Genomic DNA, 26249 nt, shown 5'->3' with positions numbered 1-26249 from the left:
GAGTTGACCAAAAGAAAGTGACATTAAGTGACAAATTAATTAATTGTGTCACACTGATGTTTATTTATGCGGAACATGAAATGCAAATTTGCATTTGTCAAGTGCAAAGCTGATATGAGAAGGCAAAAGCAATACTGATGTCAGTGATGATAAAATCAGAACTACTGTAGCAAGCTTTAAATGTCAGGCTGGTAGGTTCCCTTAACTTTGTTGCATCAAAGTAATATTTTTTTTTTTTTTAGAGAATGTGACGCAAACTAGAACATTGTGTACTAGTCGAACTGAGTTGATCCATGTAAACACTAATAAGGATTTTCTGATACAGAAAAAATACTGTGTTGTCAGAATGAGAGGGAGTTATGTCACCGAAATGAATTTTTTTTTTTTCATCATTCCAGAGGATCAAATCAATACGCTTTTCAAATATGGGAAAGATATCACAAAATGAACCTCTATATTGGATTAGCAACCTGTAGTATTATGTTGTCGTGAAATTAATCATTCAATTGCAGTTATTTCAAACATCATGGTTTATTTGTTTATGTTTGTTCTAGTGAAAATGTTCAGATATATATTACCATTAACTGTAGACAAAAGCAGCACTAATGTCCTCCAGGCTCTGCCCAAGAGAAAATCAGCAAGTGAAAAACACTAATAAAATACTCTTTAATTTTACCAGTGGCTGATAAAGAAATATGTAATATTACTTTTTCCAGACTTCTTCTGTAAAACTGAAGCCACTCTTCTTGGTGCTTTGACACTTAAAATATCCTCTTAGATACATAAAAAAAGACTTTAAGCAATAAAAACAAGTTTATATTATGGGTAGCAACGTAAATTAAAATCACAACTCTGCAGAGAAGATGGAAAATACAGAATTTGCATAGCAGATTAGAATACAACTGAGAAGGAACTGTGTTTTTGGTACAATATGGTTTTGTCACATAGCTTTTGATGCCATCTGTATGTACAGTTTGAAGTCCGTTTCAGTTCCTTTCTTGCCAGTCCATAAAGCAGAAATGGATTTAGAGTCTGTCACTATAATGCTCACAAAAGAAATGCCAAGCATCTCGTTTACTTCTCGTCACACTGCTCCTTTCAGGCGAGATGTGTCATATCAATGCTTGTGTAGGAGTCTCTTACAGGAAAACAAGTAGATACTGTTTCGAAAGTGCCATCTTGCTACATTGGATCAGCTGATTCCATGGTCTGTTCGTAAAAAAAATTAAACATGTTGAACATCCCGATAGCTTTCAGATACTGTAAGTTTTGGTCACATTCTCTCGTACACACACACACACACACACACACAAATGGGGACCTGCACAGAGCAGGTCGGGGGTAGAAGAGGTAAAAAAAGATGCACTCTAGAGGTTTAATCATTGTTCCACATTTCAGCAGCGGGTAAAGCTTTGAAATGAACAAGCACCATTTGGAAAAGGCCCCCGAAGTCCTCCAGTTTGGGAGAGAGAGTTACATTTTAGCAGTTTCCACTCAAAGAAAACTACATTCAGACTGGCAAAAGTCTCAGTGGCTGAAATTTTGGGTTTTGCTTTCTTGGCTTTCCGATATGTTTCAAGGCAAAACGCAGCCCTCGGGAGCAGCCTCACTGGAGGCGTCTCCATTCCAGGGGAGGCCCTTTCTCAACTCCCGTGTTTGTAACAAGTCCCAAGGGTGTGTTCATGAGTTCTCATCGCCTCTGGTGCGAGTAGACTGGGTACGCTAACGTGACATTCAAAGAGTCATTGTGCTGAACCAGGGACGTATGCTGGTAGTGCAAGACCAGTTCTTTCAGAGAGCTGTAAAGGTTGTAGGGCTCAGCAAAGCCATATCCTGTGGGTGTCTTGTTGATGACGCAGTGCTTGACCTCACCATCCACACTGTGAGAAGACAAAGAGATGGTTTTAGTCATCAGTGCCTTTTGCAATTTCCCATTTCAACATGCAACTGTTCTAGTAGTCATTGAATTGCACAGAATGTCCAGTGATTTCTATGTATAAAAAAAAAAAAAAAAAAAAAAAAAGAACATGTGAATTGATGTTGCCATACAAGCACGAAAAAAGTGGTACGTACACAACACTACAGGCGTAACATCCAGCTTTGCTGCTGTCCCTGACCAGGAATGTTCCGTCTCTCTTGCCCCGCAGCAAGGCCTCTGCCTGGATGCGGTTAATGTTACCCAGCTTCCAGGAGCGTTCGTCATGGTGTGGCAAATCCTCATCGTCATCCACCATTGAGTATTGACTAGCACAGAAGTGGAGAGTTTGATTTAGAAACCGGGAAAACTTTTAAATGTCAAGTGGCAATAACATGATAGCAGAATACTCACTCGTCCTGGTTGTCGTTTTTGATTCCCAACCATTCGTTGAGTTTTTTCTGTCGGACCCCTTTCTGTGTCAACCACCTGTCCAGCAAAAAAATAAAATAAAAAAATAAACAAATGAAAAAAAGAGAATTGCTTATTACATTGTACTCCATATAGTCATTCTGAATGTAAGATTGTATCCTGAGTGTTAAATTTGAAGTACAGAACCTATGTAGTACGAGTTACTTACATGAGGTACTGATCCCTGGTCTTTCTGAGCTGGATGAGGTCAGGCTTAATGCTGTTCATCCGCTTGTCGATCTCTCTGTAGTCTGCTGCTTGCTTCTTTAGATCTTCCTCAAGACGACGTTTGCTGTCCACAATTTCACTGATGCGCGATTTTAACTTCTCATAGTTGACCATTATCCTGCATTGAAACATTGCAGAGAAGCTGCATTACAAGTCTGATATGCTTGTCAAAAGACTACTTCGAAATTCTCAGCTTCAGGACTCACCGTTGGATTTCCTTCTCATTGCCTTCTCTCCTGAACTTCTCAATATATTCTTTGCTGTACCGTTCTTGCGTCTGGCACTGCTCTTCAAAGATCTTTATGGTCTCATTAAAAGCTTCAATAGCAGTCCTTTTCATTTGTATTTCCTAGTGAGCAGAACAAAGTTTGTCAGTATGTGAGCTTTCCCTGAAGAGATTTTCTCAAGCTCTGGGTGAAATACTTGACTGAAACACATATAATAAGCCATCTACTATAAACACATTTAAGGGCACACCTGTGATGTTCGAGTGTATTCCTCATAGAGTCGGTCGTACTCTTTGTTCTTTTCTTGGTACTGCTGGTGGTATTCGTGCAACTTCTTCCCAACAGCTTCAACATTGTCCTCCTTTACCACCTGATCCTTTAAATACAAATAACATACATCCAATAAAATGTTCTTAAATGAAACTTGATGATCTAGACTATAGAGTGAAGTTCTTCAGGACACTCTTTATTCTAAGTGAAATCAGAGGATAATTACCTGTTGGTGCTTGGACACAGGGTACAGTAGTTTCACATCTAGTTTGGGGTTGTACTGGGCGAGAGACTCGTGCCGATAGTGGTTGATCAACTCAACCACAGAGTTGAAAGTTAAGGGGTCTGAAAAGCCATATTTTCCATCACGATGGAAGATTTTGATCAGCTTGTTGTTACCTCCTTTCCTGTATGGCCAACAAGTAGTAGTATTTAGATCAAACTTTTTAGATCAAGGCAAGCACCTGCAATACATATGGGTTTTTACAAAGAAGAACGTACCTCAATGTCAGTGTGTAATCCCCATGCATTTTAGTGGAGGCATCTCGGACCAAAAATGTACCATCGGCAGTGTCCCTAAGCTTTTCGTTGACCTCCTCCCTGCATCAGAAATGGAGTCAAACTTTTACAAAAAGAAACATTAAAAATAACAATTAAACAAAAATGCATGCTTATCTGACCAAAGGTATGATGAGTACTTGCCTGGAGATGTCCCCCCAGTACCATTCAGCATCTTGCAGAGCCATGTTGTTGTTCATACCGTTGTTAGTGACAGACATTGGTTTGGGTGGCTTGGGAGGTAGTGCTGTAAAGAGAAAAAGAGAAACTGGTTGAGACCAGAACTGCTGATGAACCAGCAGCACCCAATGTCATTTACACAGACAACATATGCAGGCATGCTCAAACTTGTGTGTCAATATGAAACAACAATATTACTAAAGGATGCTTTCATCTGATGAGGAGAAAGGAAAACCCCTCAAACATCTTTTGGTATGAATGTTGTTTTTCCCGTAAATGTGACAGTCATGTTTTAAAAAAATGCAGTTTTCTTCATGCCTCGTCCCCTTTCAGCGTTTTCCATTTCATTAAATGCAGCTGTGTACATGGCTCTTGAGCACTCAGCAGGGAGTTGGATTCTCTACTCAGTGAGAATGTATTTCATTGAACCTTCCAAAAAATATTTTCATCACCATTTCTGGATCTGGCCAGAATTATACCACATAATTCTGGCCAGAATAGTGGGTGGGGGGAGTGCATGTACAGTTCTCTCTCCACCTTCAATACCACGACTTAGGTGCCCTTGAGCAAGGCATCGAACCCCAAACTGCTCCCCGGGCGCCGCAGCATAAATGGCTGCCCACTGCTCCGGGTGTGTGTTCATAGTGTGTGTATGTTCACTGCTCTGTGTGTGTGCACTTTGGATGGGTTAAATGCAGAGCACAAATTCTGAGTATGGGTCACCATACTTGGCTGAATGTCACGTCACTTAAGCTGTTCCTGAGATGCACAATCAAACATATAAGTCACGGAGATACAAGACTGGGAAAGGAGCTTTTATTTGAATTTGATATCAGTTATTTGACCTTTACAACAAGTGTTTCAGAATAGAACTAGCCCCATCTCTAGAAGTAATGACATTTGCCAGCATGCACAGACCCAGCCATTGCAATATGCACATTCATGCAAGAATCCTTAACCATTGAGAACATGTTGCTTTGCTGAATAGAGGCAGAGATTGCATCTGATTGGCTGCTGGGCCGAGTGACGGGAAGCAGCAGGGCCAGTGCAGTCTCCGTGGAGCACGGGGCAGAGCTGAAGCGGTGGGCTATTTTTATCTTCCAACCCCCCCACCCCCTCATGCACACTCACTGTCTCCCCTTTGTTCACTTCAGTCACTATCATCGCTAAGCATTTTCTGCCTAGTGCAATCACACAACGATATTAAACTAGATACCCCTGCAAGAATCTATCTGACAAATCACCCAATGCTCTGCAGGACTTGCAGAAGATACATCCTCCATAAAAGACTCACAGTAATCTATGTAATGACTAATCCATGTTTCACCATAAGAACAAATATAACAACGGTTTTGAGATGAACGAATGCATCCAAGACAACATACAGTGCTGACACCAAATCAAATTGAGCCTTAACAATGACATGTCTGTTATGTACCAACTTCAACAGTTACCTGGCACATCTATTTCTATGCAAAACAGCAGGTCTGATCCAGCTCCTGATCCAGTGTCAAGTCTCAGGCTCTCTAAATCTGCCATGCTTAATTGTTTGTTGCTTATCTGGAAGGATTCACATACAGTTTTTGACAAACTTCCTCTGAATAGATACTTTAAATCCAGGTTCTTCTTGCTCATTGCTTCCAGATCAATTTTCGAAAAGCCTTGGAGAGTGGGTTCAGTGAAAACCATTGCATCACTTACCCCAGCCAATGGTGCAGCAGGACTGTTTTTTAGGCACTCCTGCCTCATCACCTGCTTCTATTTCTAAGTCCTGAGAGCAGTAATGTCATTGCAACAGTGCTTGGTCCATTCAAATGTCAGCAATGAGAAATGTATCAAAGAAAGATGTATCTGCTCCAAAGTATGTGACCCAGCAATGTCCTTTATCCATGTGGAACATAAGCGTTGTCTAAGCTGTTTCAATGCTGCCAAACTCTGGGAGGTAAAACACTGACAAGGTTCACTGCAGCACAGCATCTTTCAAATGAGGAAAGGAACTGAAGGCTCACACAGTCTTTCTCTGTCACCCCCTCCCTTCCTGTATCTATGATGCAGCTTTGCTAAGCCCCTCCTTTCTCTGAAGCGATCAGTACTGCCCCTCTGCTGGTAGGCAGACAAAAACAGAGCTCTGATCGCTGCTGCAGTGGCACGTAGGCAGTCCCTACGTCAAAGACAATGCCAGAGTAGGAGGCAGGCAGGCACAGCTTGCAAATACTTCTTATAATCCCCAAATGCGACTCATGGAGGACTGTAGAAGGGGAGAGATCAGCTTTTTGAGCTTGAGAATGTACCTGAAATAGTCACAGTTCTAAGTAGGGTTAAAACAGCTCCAGGAACGTGGGTTATTGTCATGCTCAGCACTCTAATGACAGGTCAGAGAGGCACTTCAGCTGGGGTGTTTAAAAGTCATGCAGTAGGTCAAGTGTAACTGACTGTTTCTGGATAAAGCAGCATATTAAAAACCATTAAAACTTTAGTTTAAAAAGCAAACTGACTCTTTTTTTAATTTTTTTTTTTAGGTAATTTATACAAACACGTTCACCTCACGTGTTCAGACATGCCAGTGTCAGTCAAACAGGTTAACCCACTTTGGGTAGCAGGTTGCACTTGTGCTAGTCTTGATACACACAAGCAATAGCCAATCACACAGTGGAGAAGCATGGATATTCAAGTCTGTGAAAGAGCTAAAACAGGATATCTGAGAAGAGCCACTACCCATGCTCTCTGAAAAGCCGGGTAACTTTCCCAAAGCAATGACATAATTTTATTTGCATAAAATTAACCAATCTTTCGGAGACACCAAAATCACACACTTACATTGCAGGTTGTGCATGTTCAGCATAAGTCAAGAAACCTTTTATTCAGCAAATCCGTCCGGTAAGCATTTCTTGTGATTCTTGGTAAATCAAAGAGATAGTCCTTTTGAAAGAAATATTCCCACTTGACAGGCGTCGGAGCCTTGTCACTGTACCAGACTTAAGAAATTCAGCAAAGTCCAAGCTGACAACAAGAAGCTGAGTTCGACAGGTTGAAACCATAGAGCCTGACGAACTAAAGCAGGTCTGAGGGGGGGAGAATGACGCCTGCTCCAGCACGGCTAGGTTAATGATTGCTGAGGTCGCACTGCTGCTAACTAACTTTCTCTCTCTCTCTCTCTCTCTCTCTCTCTCTCTGCTCATTCACTCCGTCTAGCTCCAAGGGTTCAGTCTCATGATTAACTTGCTCAGGTTCAAATATTTGCTGAGCTGTGCACCCTTATGTTTTGGGAGGGGAATGTTTCACAGGCAGGAGGGGGCCAGTGGGTGGAGTAAAGTCCTCGGAAGTGAATGTTTGCAAGTGTGTGAGAATGCACGCAAGACAGAACAGCCATCGTTGCAGGGGAACAAGAGATCTCTGTGGAGCAGACCGCACTTCATCCATCCCAATCCAAGTGTGCCTTTTGCCACCAGCTTAAAATAGACACCCAGTAACTAGGAACATGCGCACACATGCACCCTTACACTTAAATTTACACACATCCACAGCTATCCACTGCCACATCTGCAGGAATCGTGTATGGGCAGGTTGGTAAGGCAACAAGTAGCAGTTAAAGGTGGCACTTGTGTGATCCGTGTTTGTTTAAAAGCTTGCACATAAGGTACAGGAAGAAATCGAGCTGCCCGAGCAGAAAGGAGGCAAGTGTGCTTTTGAGTCTGGGCTCGCCCAACCCAGCCTCCTGCAGGTGCAAATTACTGACAGCTGAGCTCGCTCCATGCCAGGGCAAGGTATAAATAGGCCCTAACAGGTAATAAAACATTTAAACAGTCACACAGCCAGACTTGGGGCCCCTTGCAGCCTGAGAGAGATAGACTGATAAAGACAGGGAGAGAGACTTTACTGCTGCTATAAAGGCCCAACTAGACAACTAGTCTGTGTTGAGGGCAGCATTCACACAGCAGAAGTGTCTCTGTGGTCTGTCCCATCTCTAAATGAACCTGACCCAAAAAAGCAAGGGAGTGGAACAGAATATACACATTGATGAAGTGAAGGGGCACAGCTACTTTATATAAGAATTAAGAACATCAATGCTGTTTTCTTTTTCCTGCATGATATGAATCACAACTGGACATCTCCCTTTTTTACAACTCTTTTCTGCCCATTTCAGCAATATTTCAGAGTATATTGTACTGTTGTTGCTGCTCAAGAGTTTGCTAACGTTTCTTCAGCAAAGTGTGGATATATTCACCCATATCACAACCAACAGCTGAAATGCATCATCTACAACATATTTGTCTCTTCTCTACAGGTACTGTTTACCAACCAGGTGACAGCGCCAACTACTGGCCTGGCATACATAATACAGTGTTTTTGCGAATGTGTGTAAACGCAAATCATTTTGACAACATTGTTTTGCATATGTGAAACTTTTTAAAAACACAAGCGAAAAACTTTCCAACTTTTGACTACATTTTATGTAATTGTAGCCTCAGTTACTTATTCCACTTCCACTTGTTCCACTGTTGCCTACCCTCCATCTACTCTAATACATTACAAATAAAGTGCATGTGAGACATTGAGCCATGGTTCAAAATGTTTGGACAACACTAGTTTGAATATATCTTGTCATCGCTATCCTATTCCCACACCATTGTCTCTTGTCCGGTCAAAAACATTTATATCAGTAAAAAGCAGAATGACTGCACTATTTGTAATGCCAAAGAGCAGTGTTTCTCAACCTTTTTGACTTCAACACTGCATTTGAATATGGTTTCAAGTTTTACTTTTTTTTGTTAATATAACTAAATTCCAATAAATTAATTTAAAATAACTTATTGGTTGGGAACCATTGCTTTGTAATTTGTGGTCTGTACTCAACAGAAAAGTTTTTTTTTTTCACCTGGAGCCGCCTGACTGTCACTCCATTCACTGGTCACCAGGACTTCAATTATCCGGATGTGTGCCTCTGGGCTGGGCTCACAGCTGGGAAGGGAAATGGAACATTACGTTTGTTTTGCTAGCTGGCAACAACGTGATATGCAAGCATATATGTGTGAGGGTGTACCTGGTGGGCTGTTGCCTGAAGAGTGCCGGGCTGAAGATCTCAGCGAGGGCACGAGCACTAAGCAGGTTGGCAGCTGAGGCCTGGCATACACGGGAGAAGTGGCGCAGCAAGCTCTGCAGTGTCAGCCAGTACTGCGGAGGAAGTGCAGAGGAGCTGGCCACCAGCCGCAGATGATGTGCGCATTCGTCTGTACCCTGCACTTCTGAAGAGATAGAGAGACAGAAGAGTGTTAAAAAAAAGGCTATCACACCCACTTTAATACACTTAGTGTGTCGTCAGAACATGACCCTCGACCTTTGTCTCAAGGGCTATGTATTTATAGTGAGCTAAACATAATAATCAGCGAGGACATATGCAAAAAAACGTGTACATGCAGTCATGTGGAAAATTGTGCTCAGTGCGCAGTGAGCAACTAACCGCACAAGATCTTAAGCGAGACAATGACAGAGTAAGGTACTCTGAGAGTTGATTGGTTGACAGCGCTGATGTTGCAGATAAGTTTTCAGGTTTTCTTTAGGTCTATTAACCACAGATATCCTGTTTCCAGCCACGTGACTGTACACTACCCGAAAAAGAACTGAAAAAAAACAAAAAAATAAATAAATATCACAGTGTTCTCTTTCAAAAAAGATAAGTGCTAGTTTACACCGCTTAAAGTTTGTTCTGCACACGGGCAAAATGTTCAGTCACACAGCAAGGGCAGATAAAGTTAACATCCTCAAGCCAACCACCAATACAACACCTGGAATACTTTTTACTGTCAAATTATCTGGGGTTTGTAGACACAAAATCAGGTAAGTGTTGGAAAATGTGTACTCATAAAAGCACACGCTGTGATGATACAAACACACGATCTTCCTAGATGAGTCAGCAGTGATGCTTTCAGAAGTTCATGGGAGTGTGCAAAACTTCATTTTATTGCAATTGAAGGAGGTTCACCATTTGGCTAACACACATCAAAACAATAGCACCACCCTGTGGCTCTAATAATGAATTGAGATCAATGAAAAAATTTCTAATTATTCCATACATTCTTTGGTTTTAGGGCCTTTGAGTTTAATTTGAAGGACCATCAGAGAGCAAGACAGAGCTCAGAACATGAGCGCTGAAAGGAATTTCTGTATTTCAAATAAAATAACTGAAAGCCCTTATTCTAAAATGTGTATTAGCACAATGAACCCAATCAAAATTCTTTAAAAATACATATTTTAGCTAAAAAGCTAATTTTAAGCTATTGTTATAGTGTGATTTCATTGGTGACTTGATAAGTTACCAAAATCTGATCTGTTAACATAGGAGCTGTACTTTCATAGCTAGAACATAGCATAATAATGTTACTATGCTGACCGATGAATTAACTGATTTTAAAAGGACTCAATCCACAGCATTTCATAGCATCTTAAACAATAGTTTTGTGGAAGAATTGGCAACTCATGCATCTGTAAATCCAATCATTCACATAGTTGTATTAATATGGATTATTATTATATCGGTAGCACTTTATTTTACAGTCCTGTTCCTCATGTACATTCTATGTACTTATTATAGTAATTACAATAACTATGTAATAACTAGGTAGTAATCCCTGAACCTACCCCTAAACCTAACCCTACCCCATGTAGTTACCTTGTATTACCAGAACTTTCTTAGATAAATACACTGTAAGTACACTATAAGTACATGTTAGTACACGTACTGTAAAATAAAGTGCAACCATTATATCATAAAAACCCCGAGAATTGTAGGGCTGTTAATATAACGCTGAAATGCTTTAATCCTATAGAAACCCACCTTGAGCGATGCGTATCATCTCGCTATAGATCAAAGAGGGGATGACAGGCTGAGGTAGATCTTGAAGATACCTTCTCAGACCATCACACAACATCTGAAGGTCCATCTGCTCAAGATCCACTGAGGCAGGGTCTAATTCAGAAAACACAACACAAACATAAGTAAGCATTAGATCTTTTCGATCTATCGATAGCTACGATGTCCATTTGTAGTATGTTTAAAGAATGAGTGGTGCTCAATGTAACAATGCTAACTTGATCTGGGTGGTTGCCAGTACGTGGATGTGGTATCTAAAAGTATTCAGAGTAGCTGTATATGGTTGCTAGGGTGTTCTGGGTCAAAATCCATTGCCAAGTCTGTGACAATCTTTTGGTGTTCGGCAAAAATGCAGAATAATATGTACCGAACAATGACTGTTTTGAAAGAAGTCTCTTCTGCTCAGCAAGGCTGCCTTTATTTGTACAGTAAAAATACGTACCTGATTCAAGTCTCAAAACTGGTGGAAAAATATTTTACTAACTTCTTAATTTTAGGTAAAATTTTATTTTGCTGGTATAATGTCCGCTAGAACATTATAAAATGTTCAGTGTTATGTAAATATTTTTAAATTGTTTTTTTTTTTTTATAATTGAGCAAAACAGTAAAAAACACATTTTGCCAATTTAAGTCATGCAAGGGTGAGAAAAAAAAGGGGTCAAAATAGGACTATATGGGGGAAAAACATGAAAACCGTGTTTGGTATTCAACCTTCGGCCCAGCGTTTCATTTTGTTCGGCTTCGGCCAAGATTTTTCATTTCGAAGCATCCCTAGTTTTTTCTGTATTCTTCATCCTTTACTATTAACATGCTTGCTATGGAAAATGCTTGCTAAAAATACAGAAAATCGAACCAGGAGCATTTTTTTTAATGATGGATGAAAGTTTCGGAGGTAGTATAAACGTGATTGACACAACATGAGGTCTCGACTCTAGTGCTCAAGTATTTATGTTTAACATGTGCAAAGACCTTAAGTCTATGGAATTTTAGGTTGCACTTTATTTTACAGTACGTGTACATGTACATAAAGTGTACTTGCAGTGTATTTATCTAAGAAAGTTCTGCTAATACAAGGTAACTAAGGGGGGAAGGGTTAAGTTTAGGGGTAGGTTCAGGGTTAGTACATAGTTATTGTAATAACTATAGTAAGTATATAGTATGTACATGAGGAACAGGACTGTAAAATAAAGTGCTACCGAATTTTACCTGATGGTAAATATTGTACATCTGACTGCTTCGACAACTGACAGAACATTTTCTCAAGAAACAACGCTTGTAGCACCAGTTACACGAGACATGTTGCACATTTTATTACATCAGGTTGAAGTTTTTGAAATTGGAGTGATAGTATCCAACTGTGCTGGTTAATGCAGTATTCCATGGCCAGCATGGACAGAAAGCTTTTGTTGCATCGCACCAGTTTAAGATGGCTAACGTTAGCAACACCTAATGGAATGCGTCACTCACCACTATCAAAGCACTGCCTGATATCCGGCCCTCCTCCAGCAGTGAAGTTTCTGTAGAGTGTAGGGTTGTCTAGACCTGTACAGAGTTTATATGAGAGTTAATACATGTAGAAAATGCAATAATTACAGTGTGCACATACAAAGAAATATGCATGATGGATTCTATTCACCTTTCCTCTCGATGGCCTCAAGGAACTTGAGTAGCAAGGGTGGTGCTACCAGTGGAGGTGCGAACTGCTCCACCAGGTCTTCCAGAGCGCTGGAGCCTAGAGGAGAGAAAGTTGAAAGCTCACATCAAAAAGGCACCAGGTACCTTTGAACAGCTACTAGCTTTTCATTAAGCACCAAACTTCATTTCAAAGCCTCCAAGGAAAACAAGAATTTTACACCATGACCCACTCCACAGTCGCGGCATGCTTAGACCAATAATGGTCCTCATGTATTTATGTAGTACAGCAAGAAGCACATTTGGATGGCACATCTAAGCATGGCCGGAGGGGGTTTAGGGCTGGCGCTTATGATGAAGTGTGCATTAAGGGTGGACGAGAAAGCTAAAACAAACAGAATGCAGCCGCTGGTGTAGGGTTGCTGAGATCTACAAGTCCAGGTGCGGGCATGAAAGGGCTGCGGGACTAGCTGGAGTTTTATTTGGATTCGCTGCACAGCATTTTAAAAGGCTGGGATTTCTAAAGGACTTGACTGTTACCAGCATCCGAGGCCATAGATCTAAACAGCAGATTATGAATGGATTCCCTTTACAGAGCCTTTTTTATAGATTTCTTAAAAGGAATGACTCAAATTAAACGTTTGGAGGCTGCCTAAATAAAACAAAAAAAGGAAAAACACACAAGGAAATGGGGGTTTAAGCCATTAGACATAATAGTCTTGTTCAGTCCCAAGGCTCTGGGCTTTTTTTTTGCTAGCCTGGGAGATAAGCAAGGAAAGCTGTAGATATCAGACTGATTCTCTTGAACTTCACTTTGAAAGACAAAAGCCATCTGGAGTCCATTACTGCCAATGCAACATCGAGCATAAGGAGAGTTATTCATTTTCTTAGAACGGCTGAATGTGAGGAAGGGAGAGTGAATGACAGATTCCTCATATAGAAATGTGGAGTGTAGTGTCACTTTGGTACGCTGCAATGAGTGGTAACTTTTTGCCCAGACAGACACCCTATCCAGCCCACTGCTTCTTAGAATCTAGATTCAGAGTGCTGGGCTAATTTTACTTTAGCTCAAAATGTTCTGGTCAAAGGCAACGAATATGGTCTTTGAATTTAACAGATCCCTACATTTCTTATGTATGTTTGATGAAAAAGCGAAAATTGCTATGTTGTTTTACTTATCCAGAGTGAGAAAAAGGGCTGTCAAAATCACTCTGGACCCCTCACATCCAGCACACTCCCTCTTTGAACTGTTGCCATCTGGTCGACGCTACAGAGCACTGAGCACTAGAACGACCAGACACAGGACCAGTTTCTTCCCCCAGGCAATCCATCTTATGAACAGCTGATAATAACGGCGAACACACTACACTTTATATTTATATACACATACACTTTATTTATCTAACACACATACTTAGTATACACTTAAATTTTGCACATAATACACATGTACATACATAACTGCATTTTGTAATATACCTGCCTACAATTGTCAATTTGTATATTGTCATTCACTATCTACTTATTTGTATTTTTTATTCTTTTATTATGTGTTTTATGTTCTGTCACTGTCATTCTGTTGTACTGTGGAGCTTCTGTCACGAAAACAAATTCCTCGTATGTGTAAACATACCTGGCAATAAAGCTCATTCTGATTCTGATTCTGATTGAAACTGGCTCAGTAAATAACACTACGGTGGTCTGGAATTTCAAAATAAATAAAATAAATGTAATAATTCATACCCCATATCAGGGTAGAACTGTATATTCGAAGAGTCTTGTTTTATTTACATGTGTTGGATGGGCATTTCCACAGAGACGTGAGACTGAAAGGCGAGGGGGGATTGAGTTGCTTCGAAGTAACTCATGGTGACCTGATAGCACTGGCCTTCTACATGGCTAGATTGAATGACATTCAAGATTGATGCTAGTAGATTGGTCCAAATGTTTTGGTTCAAGGTTCCACTATGTCCTCGAGACACTTTCTTGAAGTAACTAAAGAGGAACTAGACTTTAGTTCTTAGGTTTTGACCATGCAAAAACATTGCAATGGGTTGTTACTCACAGGGTCTGGGTCTGTTCTTTACTGTAATTCAATGGAATTTTTTGGCTATTTATTGTTCATTGAAAACTAAGTCTGACGACTTTCCAAAACAAGATACGTGACGTGTTACATGCCAAGTATAAGCAAGCTTCACTAAGAACTGGGCAGCCCAGCAAGATGCACTGCGCCGTGAACTCACGCAATATCATACTCACGCCAAGCTTGTCAACCCACTGCGAGTAGCAATAGTGGGAACGTAGTGAGTGAGTGTTCCTGTGAACAATGCTTTAGAAAGATCCAGATGAAAACATCTTCTGTTTTCAACTACCAGGTTTAATTTATCCAAGCTGTGCAGCTGAGATCACACAATCGACCAGGCAATGGAAACAATTAAAGATGCATTCACTCGGTTACGAGTAAGGGGTAAACATTAGCAACATTTGTGAGTGAAAAACAGTTTAAAATGCCTTTAGTTCTCTGCAAGCAAATTAAACAAACAGAAAACAGGCAGAAAGCAGCCCAGCTCAGATTCAGACAGCCAATCAAAGTGGGCTTCAGATTCTGGTTGCCGTAGCAACTCCTGGAAGAGGGAGTCAGTGTGAAAGTCTGAACACGCATAGTGTCTGAATGTGTGGTGGTCCTGTTATTTCTATGACATGGGATGCAAGGAAAAGGAGTCCAGGTTAAAGAAGGGAAAGCAGCTTCCTGGGTTTGTAGAACAAACTCAGCACATCTGAACCACAGACTAAGATCAGAGAAAGTACACATGGTTCTAAAGACATTTTTTTTTCAGTAAAAGACAATGGATCATTGAATTCATTGATGTCATCGTTCAATTCAATACAAATAGATTTTCCAAAAGGCTTATAATTCATTTAATAAACTGAGCACTGTACATTTCAAAATTAAAATGCAGCGTGGGTGTTTTGAAAAAAACGTCTCATCTTTGAAAAGAACCGACGGTCTTCAGAAAAGGTCAATGTCATTTTAATTTAGTCTTTCCTGTAATGCTTGATGAAGTAGCTTATTTGTTTGCATGCATTACCTGGAAAACCGCTATATCTCCCGCTCCAACAGTGCTTCCTTTTGGCAGATAATTAATTTGAATTTGCAAGTCTGTGGGAAACACTGGTGTGACAGTCAGCAAGCAAACAAAAAGCTTCATAACTTTTGAGAATTTGCTTCAGTTTTGACCCATGTATTATTACTATGAATTAGGCTGCTACTACTACTACTACTACTACTACTACTACTACTACTACTACTACTACTACTAATCATTGACTTGATTGCAAAAAAATGCACAGACACCATTTAAACTGAAGAGAGATGACATCACTGAATTCAATGATGAACTGCCTTTAACTGTCATTTTGCATTATTGACACACTGTTTTGCTAATGAATGTTGTTCAGTTGCTTTGACGTAATGTATTTTGTTTAAAGCGCTATATAAATAAAGGTGACTTGACTGGACTACTACTATCTTGTAACCTGCAATAAACATTTACTCAAGCAAATCGTCGAAACATATCGGCCAAAAAACAAACAAAAAAAAAAAAAAAAAAAAAAAAAAAAACCTGCATCATACATTTGCCATCCGTTGCCCTGATTTCTTAATATTGGCATCGGCCAGAGAAAAACCCATATCAGTCGACCTCTGTTGCGAACACTTAAATTAATTTTACAACTTTTACACTTAATATTAAATGTGAAAAAGTGTTTACTTGTTATGCATGTTTATTAAAAACAAGTTTTGTAATAATCAATTGTTCCGGTCCGGAGTTTTGATATTTATGAAAATTCAGATTTGAACCTTTGAATGTAGACTTTGAGAACCCCTGTCCTATCAGTTAAGAGTATAACAGCTAAAACCAACAGAAGAAAAGGGTTTTCAAACACTTGTCAACAGAAAGACTTGAGACAAAAAGGCACTTGTGCTGTGTTTTGAAACATCTGTTATAGCAATGTGAGAAATTACAGTGATTAATCATTCAATGTAAAAGCAAAGGGACAGTGTCTCTCTTAGGACAGTGTGTGAAAACACCTCTGATGACACAGACATCAAAAGCTCACAGGGGAGAGAACTTTGAAACAAATCGCAATTAAGTCACAAGACACAAGATATACATTTTTCCTTAAAAGATGCTTGAACATTGTAAACTTGATTTTTGCTGAAACAAAAAGGCTGTTAAACACCCATTAGAAACCTGTACAGAAAAAAGGGCCCGGACTTCTAGGAAAATCGTCCTTTTTTAAACAAACAATCCAAAGGAACTGAATTAGTAAAATTAACTTGAAGTTGGACTTCCACTCTACTACATGGGCTTGGAAAAAGGCTCTACATCTGCTCTGTTTTCTCCCACCACTGGCGTTTAGTTTCTATTATATACAAACACTTCCATGTCTCTTCACAAAACCAACATCCACTCCAACGATAAATGGGGGATGGGGTAGCACCAAAACTCAGTTATTCTTTTTGCATATTTCAGTTCAGCTTTTTTGCTGCTGCTCTTGCTCCTCCTCTTGCAACGTGTTTCTAATCCGCCAAGCAGACATGCTTGTCATTCAGTAAGAAGATTTTCCAATTCAGACCCATGTCTCTGGAGGCAATCATTAATGAAGACCACATGTACACACTCTCACGCACATCCCAATAAACAGCGGCTTTCACCACGGTACCACATCCATTGCAACAACCCTCTACTGAAGTCCAGTCCTTTCAGTATGACAAGTTCCTTTTCCAGGTTTTGCATGTTACTGCTTATACCTTATACAATTTCAATACACTTTTGACCTAGAGGCTCCAACAGATATGATCTCTTGTGACTGTTATGCAATGTAGCACTTAATTCTTCAGAAGGAGCCACAGAGAGTTTTTCTTGCTTTATCTGGCATCAGAGAACAAGTAGATTTAAAACAGTGGATGTGTAATGGCCATTCCATACCCTGTCAAACGCAGTCAACTGGAACAGCACAGATTTCTTTTTGCAAGAACACTTTTCCGCCGCCTACTGCACCAGCACTTAGAGACAATTGTACTGATTCGTCATGAAGCTAAATGTGGTGACTGGGCACAAGCAGTTTCCAGCTAAGCCACAGGAACGTGCACCATTACGCCGACAGCCACAAACCAGTCCTGCCCCGGTTACAACCACCCATGATCTAATTAGTGCCATTACTCTGCATAGGAACAATGCCTTTAGCAGGGAAATAAACTTTAAGAAATAGCAGGATGCACCTCACAAAGTTGTTTGAGAAAATGTCCTGTGCAGCATTCTAGACAAAGTTGTTTGACTGTGAAGGTGGTTTAAATTTTTATTTTTATTTTTAAATACATTGTCACTTTATACTTATTTTTCTATAATGCTAAATATAGCAATATATATTCAATAAAGAATAATATGTATAATAATCTATCCATCCATCCATCAGTGTTTTAGGATACCTAAAATATATTTAAAATGATCTAAAATAGATCAATAAATGTACTAACTTTTTAGGTACCTTGCCATATGTACTGCTTTACTGCTTGGTTAGAGGAAAGTGCACATACTTTACAAAACCCAGCAACAATTCTCCCTCAAAGAGCTGCTCCATGCAGCAGATGTTCAATCAAGAACTGAAGAGGCCCCAAAAAGGAGAGCAGCACATTATCTCAAACACCAGCAATGCCTTCGTCCAACTAGCTCACAATTTCAGTTAACTGTCACAGCTCTCCCTGGCAGTTTTCACATGTACTTTCTCACAGGAAGTTTTTTTTTTGTTTTTTTTAGTCAATTAATTTGTGATCTGCTTTCTTTAAACAAATGTTCAGGAACTGCACAACCACTACAAAAGGCCTGTAAATAAGATCATCACCTTTGACAACTCACATGCTAAAAGACTGCCATATCTTATCAAGCACAGGAATCTAGGCCTTGCATTTAAAAAGTTTGATCACATCTATTTTAATTAGCCATGGAAACAGAATACTGAAGTCCTGGCCTTAATGAACATTTTATTTCTAAAGCAAGCTGTACATAATTTAAAAAAAAAAAAAAAAAAAAAAAAAATGCTTTAACTTGACATTCTTAAACCTAACACTGATGGGACACTCAAACATTCAGAAGGAAATATTAAATAAGCTCAATTATTTAAATTTAACAATGTTTTAAACAGCTTTAAGCACAGCAAGCTAACTAAAAGCACTGCTAAAATGAAAATATCAAATCACAAATCAGTTTTTGGATGACTAGTCCACTTTTGTAACCACTGCAACTATAATTTATTTAGCCATTTCCTCGCGTTTATTATTGAATTATATATTGGCCATTGAAGAGAGAAAAAAAAATATTTCCACTATATAAGTTGTATGAAACAGAATTTGTAATAGCCTTCCCTATTGTGAGAAACATATCCAAGCTAAACAGCTTCTTGAATGAGAAAAAAAGTCGGACAGATTTAATTTGGTCCTTCAAGAATTGATTTGATCATTTGATTGTTGTTGTTTGCTCTTTCTGTGATCGAATGTGAGTGATGGATTGTCCCACTATGCACCATATGTAATTAGAGAAAAGGGAGGGGAAGTAATTTGAAATTTATTACAAGGGCATATGAATTTCTTAAAATAATGCATGGATGAATAATTTATAATAATCACTGCAATATTACATTTTAAAAAAAATGGTCAAATGCTCATGCCATATGTTTACCAGCTCAGCCTCACAATTTTCAATGCAATAAAACAGAACAGTTGCAGATAAAGAGGAACTCTAATTTTCGTTGAATAGAAGTTTAAGCCATAAAAGATCTAATTCCCTGTTCGAAGTCACGCACAGAACAAAAATACATAAATAAAAAAAATAAATAATAATAATAATAATAATAATAATAATAATTATATATATCAAAGTCCAACTTGGAACCCAAGTGAAGGAAAAACTGAGCCATAGATTTTGTGGAACCTGAATGAAGTCGAAAGCTTTAGCAAGAATGGGTTAAGAAATAGAAAAAGATTTGCAAAAAGCTGGGCTGGGCAAATACGGATCCTCTCACTCCAGAGGCCCACAGAAAGGAGCATGTTAGTGTTAAAAACAGCCTGGGAGCCGGTATGGACTGGAATTCCACATCTGCTGTTCTCTGAAGTGAGCCCCTGCGGCTCAAAGAGAGAAAGAGAGAGCTAGAGGCCCCAAGCTGAACACTCTCCTTAAACCCATTCGTCAGGTTGGTCCACAGAAGAAGAATCAAAAAATTCAAAGAGGGAGATGGAGAAATAAGAGAGCTAGGGCGGACAGGGAACGAAAAAAGTCTGGAAGAGCATTCAGTGGCAGTTAATAAATCTGAAACACAGCGAGGGAATGAGAATTGAAACCAGTGTGCCATAACACAATACAATGTAATACACAATACATTAACAGTGATCTCAGTAATGACTTTTAACTTCACAGTACACAGTATTGGGGCTGGGGGTTATGGTAAAAAAATAATTAAAAAAATAAACCATTACCATACCATTATGGTAACACTAAAATAATGAAACTTAGATGTAGGCTGTCACACAAAAGAATTCTGGGAATGTCATTTCACGAGTTTCAAAATTTTAGTTGAATTACTGAAATAAACTATTCCTATGAACTAATTTGAGATGCACCATGACATTCTAATTTACTGAGATAAACCTGTATATATTATTAGGGACTAAGCTGACTTGTACAGCTTTCGGAACCGAAAAGAACATTTTCATTTCTGGGAGTCAAGTTTCTAGGATTTAGGATGCAATAGTTCCTATCACACATTAAATCACAGTCTAGTCTATAATGCTGTGAGTCTTTGTTAAATTTTCTGTTAGTACCATTTTTATGTTGTGGATAACACAATTTATATGAGACAATTTTCTTAGTTTTAAAGAAAAAGGGGAACACATTTCTAAATGAGCTCAGTTGGCTTTGGAGTTTCACAAGAAGTTGAATGACATTTGTCACAATAAGAAATACTTCAAGCATCAATTTGAGAATCATTTTCTGGCATTTCACTTCGCTCTACACTGATTCTTTATGCAACAGTAATGCAAATAAACTTACTAAGGGAAATTCAAGAAGAAAAAAAAAAAAGTTTAAGAATAAGTTAGTCATTTTAAATGAGGAAGAAAAACCAGACATTTTCTAGTAAGACTAAAATCATCTACCTAAAAGTGTACCGTGTAAAAGAGCCTCAAGTTTCAGTCCTTTAAATTGTCACAGCCAAGTCAAAGGTGCTTGGGCTTTAGAGTTGGAATTATATGTGGCTTTAGTGGTGGTGGTGGTGGTGGGGGGGGGGGGAGTCAGGGTTTGAGTCCTGTTTCTCCTGTGTGAGAAGCATAATGCCAAGAGCTCTGGCCATCATCCAGATCTGCTTATGGTTCACATTCCACAAAAATCTGTTCTCTATATCTCTCCCCTCCGAATGGTCATTCAGAATAGAAAGAGGCCATATTGACACTTTATCCCCAGTCATGCTGCTTAAGCAATCGTGACCTCCAGGAAAAGTAGAAGTTTTTGTGTGGTTTTATGCATCAAACCACATAGGACAAGGAAACAAGTTTGCCACTGCTTTTCAACAGCAATAATTCTGAGTGGCATATCTCACTTATAATCAATGTTTCATAACCTGAAAAACATCTAACTTTAGTTGTCACCATGACCACTGAGGCAAACAAGGGGGAAAAAAATCATAAGAATAGTGGCTGTATATGGGAAACTGGGTTAAATTTAACACACTTTAAAATGTAAATTCTCTCTCTACCATTAATATCACCAAATGGAAGAGTAAAGATACTGACTGTTGACAAACATTCCCACACAAACTAAACTTAAACAAACTAAATGGAAACTTGTCAAATGGATTTGGGTCCACAAAAGTTCAAGAATGAAAGCACTCTTAGAAATTGTATTGTATCATGTACAATAAATATAAAGATGAAACCTTTTTAGACTAGAAAAGAAATGTAACAGTTGGCATATGAAGACAGCGTAGACCAAAAATACAGATTAAGAGATCTGGGGGCCATTTCACAAAGGAGGTTAAGTGAAAACTCCGAGTATGTTAAATGAAATGAGGGAAACTCTAGGTTTTCTGTTTCAGAATGGGAGGTTTGTCAAACCCGAGAAAGCCGGGTAAGTCAAGCCCGTTTCTGAAGGAGAGCTAACTTATACTCTATGAACCTAACCTGGTCAGGAGCAGGTTTTCTTCGATAAACCCAGAGTTTCTTTTGGTCTCCTCCCCCTTTTTAAACACTTCATTGATTGCACACTGGAAAAATGCTCTTCTTACTAAGTGTTTTTTTTTTCTTTCATCCCATATAATATATAAAATAATCAAATAAAGATTGATTTTCTATATAAACAAAAAATCTATATAAGATACTTAGTCTTGTTTCCTGGGGGGGATCTTAATTAAGTGCATTTTACTTAAATAAAATTATATGCCAGTGTGGTAATAAAAAAAAATCTTAATGCAAATGGAAAACAAGATAATTTTGAGTGTCTGTTTTGGGCACAGAAAACTAGCTTGTAACATGATCGATTGGGTTAGAGTCCAGCTTTTGCCGAGCTCGTTCTTCTCACTTTTCCCATCACATCACATTAGAATATATTTTCAATAAAAATGAACAAAATGTTCAAAAAGTGGAAGTAAAGTGCCTAACGAGTGTTTAATAATGATTCAACTATTTATAATTGTAATAAATATAATAATTTACAATCTGTTATTATTGCATCCTGTTAATGTATAACAATACTGAGGTGCAAATGTATCTGCCAGTATAAAGTATAACTAGCATCTAATTATTATTTACACTTAGCCTGTTGCAAAGAACTGCTACTTTTACATGGTAAATAAAAAAAAATGTATAGTGAAAATCGTGATATATTCTCTGTAAATAACATCTAGAGCAACTTGCACTTAACTTACTGTAAATAGGATATATCGCTAAGAAAGTATGTTAATTCCAATTAGTGTAAATAGCCACTGACGTATTTTTCTTACTCTATTGGCAGATCACTTGTAAAACAAGAAAAATGCACTTAAAATAATATTATTAATATTATTATTTTATATATATTTTTTGTCCATGAGATACCATAAAATGATTAAATATTAGTACATTAATCTAACGTTTTGCCAGTTCACCTGTGAAATTATAACACTGAGAAGAATTACATTTGTATCGAGTCTGGCTTATGAAGACGGCTTTTTGTAGTTGTGGTATACACGCTTAACTCAGAGTCAGTCAATTTAGAGTTGATTAAATCAACTCATTTCATCTGTTCTGTAACCGAAAACTCAAGAGTTTCCCATCTCAGGTTAAGTCAACTCAGAGTTTAAGTAAAAACTCCTTAGTGAAACAGGCCCCTGGGTGACATGTTGAAGGAGCCATAGGGGGCTCTAAATGCTCATACTGTGGCTGTGTGAAAGATGCAGCCACGCCAGACAATTACAAACTACTGTGTGCAGGCCTTCATCCAGATCTGGGCTTCCAGCCATGTTTGCAATTACGAATCATAGCCCAGTGCAAACCTAAAACAGCCTTAAATATTCAGGGGACATTTGTGTGCTGCAGCTATAAATCCAATCTCTTGATGAAATAGTGGTGTAAAATCTGGTCACTAGTTACAAAAATGGAAAAAGTGGCGAGTGAGTATTTTGAGAGAGGCACGTGGGTTTGGCATCAACATGAATGAATCTAGTTAAGAGGAAAGAGAATTATGCACGCTGAGATCCAACGAAACCAAGCTAAAATGGTTGATGACAATTTTTATACTGTATATAAAGGAAGACCTGCTTTGTGACCACTGGTTAAGGTCAACTCTGGTGACCAAATATTATCTAAAAGTTAACTATAGACAGCTTCTGTGGAATTAAGCAACTATCTAAACAGCAGCTCAAAATGGTAGACAGGTAGAGGGTTTGAGAAATAAATATTTTTAATTCTCAAGCTCATTTGGACTATAGTGCACCAAGCTGGGGTGCTTATGTAGCCAACGTAGGATTGAGCTGAGTCAGCAACATTTCCTGAGGACTCAATGTGTGGTAAAAAAAAAAGTGCTGAAACCACCCCCCGCCCCCAACCCCCCAGCTCACTTACTTTGCTCAGAGTCTGAGTCTGGCCTTGCAGGCCCTGGGGCCACCGGTAGAGGCCTAGGGGGTCTTGGTTTGGGAGTTGGTGGAGAAATCTTTTTCTTCCCGATGAACTCCACGTACGTACCAGGAAAGTCCCCCTTTTCCTGAGTGGTTTCATTAAAGCCAGGCAGCCATCCGATTTCATCTGGTCTCTCCTCCATCCCCTCAGTGTAACCAACTGAGAGTAGTGCACCTTTATTGACTGTAAGAATGTCCCCTACATGCAGGTCAATATCCTCCTCCCTCTCTTTCTTATAGTCATACAGTGCTCTGTACTGATATCCATCTGCACTCATTTTGATGGTGTCGTCTCAAACTTTTGGTGTCACAAAAATGATAATGATCATTTACAAAGGTTCTCTGAACCAATATTTTGATGTGAGGCAAGAGTTAAAAAAAAAAAAAAAAAAAAAAATTTTTTTTCTTTTTCCTTCCTAAGACTTAAAGCCTTTATTAACACCATCCACATTGTAGTCTCTAAGGAAGAGTAGATTATGTAAAACTAATAGTCCAATGATTGGGTGCACCTTCAAGGTGCTTCATACACACTTTTCCCATCTGTATGAGGCCTTATCCTGTGAATCTCACAGAATAACTCGAACCTGAAAAAACAGCAGAAGAAAAGCCATTTTACACACACCACACTACACACAGACTCAACTTCCATGGGGAAAACACTGTAAATGTACTTGTCTTCAATTGTGTGCAAATCAAAAAAAAAAGAAAAAAAAAAAAAATCCAACAAATAAAAAAAAATGTAAAAAATAAAATCAAGTGTGCAGAAAAAGCAACAATAGGTAAAAATATGTTGTAGCTTTAGAGTAAATGAATGATGTTTTAACACCACGTCTTAGAGATGTTTTTTTTTTTTTTTTTTTTTTTTTTTAAGAATAATGACAAACTGACTCAGAAAGCATCACATGGATAACAATACGCAAATGCAGATAAACACTTTTTTGGACAAGTGCAAATAGAACAAATGGCGCAGAAGAAACTCCAAAGAGTCATGATGTTCCCCCGTGCAGAACTGTCGATTGAGTTTCAAGTTAACGGATTACGATAAATATTTGGCGCTATTTTGAGATCAGACGTAAACAATTTAGCAAGCAGAAACTAACTTAGGGTGATTTGTTTAAATAAAAAAATACAATAAATAAAATAAAGTCTAACTTCGTAGTATTAAAGTGCACTACTAAGACTGAAAAACAAAATTTAAATAAGATACAAATCACTCACCATAGATGCAATAAAATCGAATTTGCTGTAATCTCATGACCTGTGGCGTTAATCGGAAACGCATTTATTTATAGATTTATATTAATCTTGCGCCGGTCTGGGTTAGCATATTTGCTAACGTTAGCCTTAAATAACACAACTGATTATTATTATAGCGAAATACATAAACGCAAACGCAAAATAAATTTAAAACGATTATACTTCAGTTACAAAGATAAAACGCACGGTTGCTGTAGAAAATAAATCGCCAGGGTCAATAACGTGAAGTGAGCGCGTACAGCCAGTTGGGACACGCTGTACTGGAACAAACGACAGAGTAAAGCTATCCTTTTAAACCTCCCATAAACTCCAATTACAATACATACCAATCCTAAATACCTTGCATATTTCATAGAACTGGTATACGTACCGGGGAATGGTGAAAATGGAGAGCAGCTGAAGTATATCTGCGAACTTTAGTAAGCTATTCTTGAAAACCAGGGCCGAGAAAATCTCCTTCGCTTCCCGTAACTCCAGTTTAGCCAGCTCTCCAACAGATCCAACTCACCACAACCGCTATAAAACACACCTCATACGAAGTTTCATCGGGGAAGTAAAATCCAGAGGTAAGCTCAATTTCAACACGCTGAGTTTGTTTGTGTGTGTGTGTGTTTTTTTTTTTTTTTTTTAATTTAATACCGTACTTTAACTTAATGATTAAGCTCGTTTCCCGAAAGCAAAGCCGACTCCGCCCGAGTCACCGACCGCACACTGAATCCTCTCAATGGCTGGAACGCCAGAATACAGACCACGCCTTCTGGTTTGCGTCAGCGACAGTCCCCCTCTCGTGCCCCGCCCCTCTAGTGAATATATTCTCATAATACTACAGATGCCTATGGGCCAAACGTCTGGATATGCCTGGTTGCGTCCGCGCTAGTCTGTCACAGTAGAGTTATATAGTTTCCACATGTGGGGTGTTTCTCGAGCAAAATGTTAGCCCTGATAACTATTATAAAATAAACAATAGCTGTTATCCTAATCACAATGTAGCAATCTAATTTACTGCCTATGTCCCTCTTCTGAGAAAAGTTACTAGATTGGTCCAAAAAAAAAAAAAAAAAATTCAGTGATGTATCAGATGTCACAGTATTTTGATACTGCGGTACTGAATAACACAAAATTATTACATAATGTTGAAATAAATAACCTATGTCACTTCTTCTTTTCTTCTTCTTCTTCTTCTTTTTATTTATTTATTTTTTTATTTTTATTTTTTTAAGTGGTACAAGTTTATTTTACTGAAAAATAATTTAGCAACGTGTTTGATTGCCAAATGATGTCAAATGTAAAAGCGGGGTTGTAAAATAAAACAAGATGAGAACAACTTGGTTATCCAGCATGGTGCCAAAAATACAAGTAAAATGATATGGTATGATATTTTTTGTTTCTTGATTTAAATAATGAGGTGCATGAATATGGTAATCATTTATTGCTTAAAATTATT

The 26249-nt window shown here is 38.6% G+C and overlaps 1 protein-coding gene across 5 annotated transcripts; it reads right to left on the bottom strand.

Moving 5' to 3' along the window:
• Positions 1–506: 506 nt before the first annotated feature.
• On the bottom strand, positions 507–25524 carry LOC113049849 (phosphatidylinositol 3-kinase regulatory subunit alpha-like). Of its 5 annotated transcripts, XM_026212533.1 has the most exons (16): positions 25176–25524; positions 23496–24132; positions 12354–12449; positions 12185–12259; positions 10682–10813; positions 8891–9092; positions 8726–8808; positions 3814–3916; positions 3613–3711; positions 3338–3518; positions 3092–3217; positions 2821–2963; positions 2556–2732; positions 2330–2404; positions 2074–2244; positions 507–1880 (listed from the first exon to the last, which is right to left on the bottom strand). In XM_026212533.1, the coding sequence occupies exons 2-16, from the start codon at positions 23824–23826 to the stop codon at positions 1691–1693; spliced, it is 2184 nt and encodes a 727-aa protein (XP_026068318.1). In that variant the 5' UTR covers positions 23827–24132; positions 25176–25524; the 3' UTR covers positions 507–1690. The 5 variants fall into 5 exon arrangements, with proteins under 5 accessions (XP_026068318.1, XP_026068320.1, XP_026068321.1 ...); XM_026212535.1 differs by lacking the exons at positions 8726–8808; positions 8891–9092; positions 10682–10813; ... (2 more) ...; positions 23496–24132; positions 25176–25524 and adding exons at positions 5304–5409; positions 5551–5874; XM_026212536.1 differs by lacking the exons at positions 8726–8808; positions 8891–9092; positions 10682–10813; ... (2 more) ...; positions 23496–24132; positions 25176–25524 and adding an exon at positions 6667–7059.
• Positions 25525–26249: the final 725 nt, after the last annotated feature.

The sequence above is a fragment of the Carassius auratus genome, chromosome 30 (genome assembly GCF_003368295.1).
Source record: "Carassius auratus strain Wakin chromosome 30, ASM336829v1, whole genome shotgun sequence".
In the NCBI taxonomy this organism is placed as follows: domain Eukaryota; kingdom Metazoa; phylum Chordata; class Actinopteri; order Cypriniformes; family Cyprinidae; genus Carassius; species Carassius auratus.
Note: the sequence above shows the minus strand (reverse complement) of the source record. Positions and strands in the feature narration are given on the sequence as shown.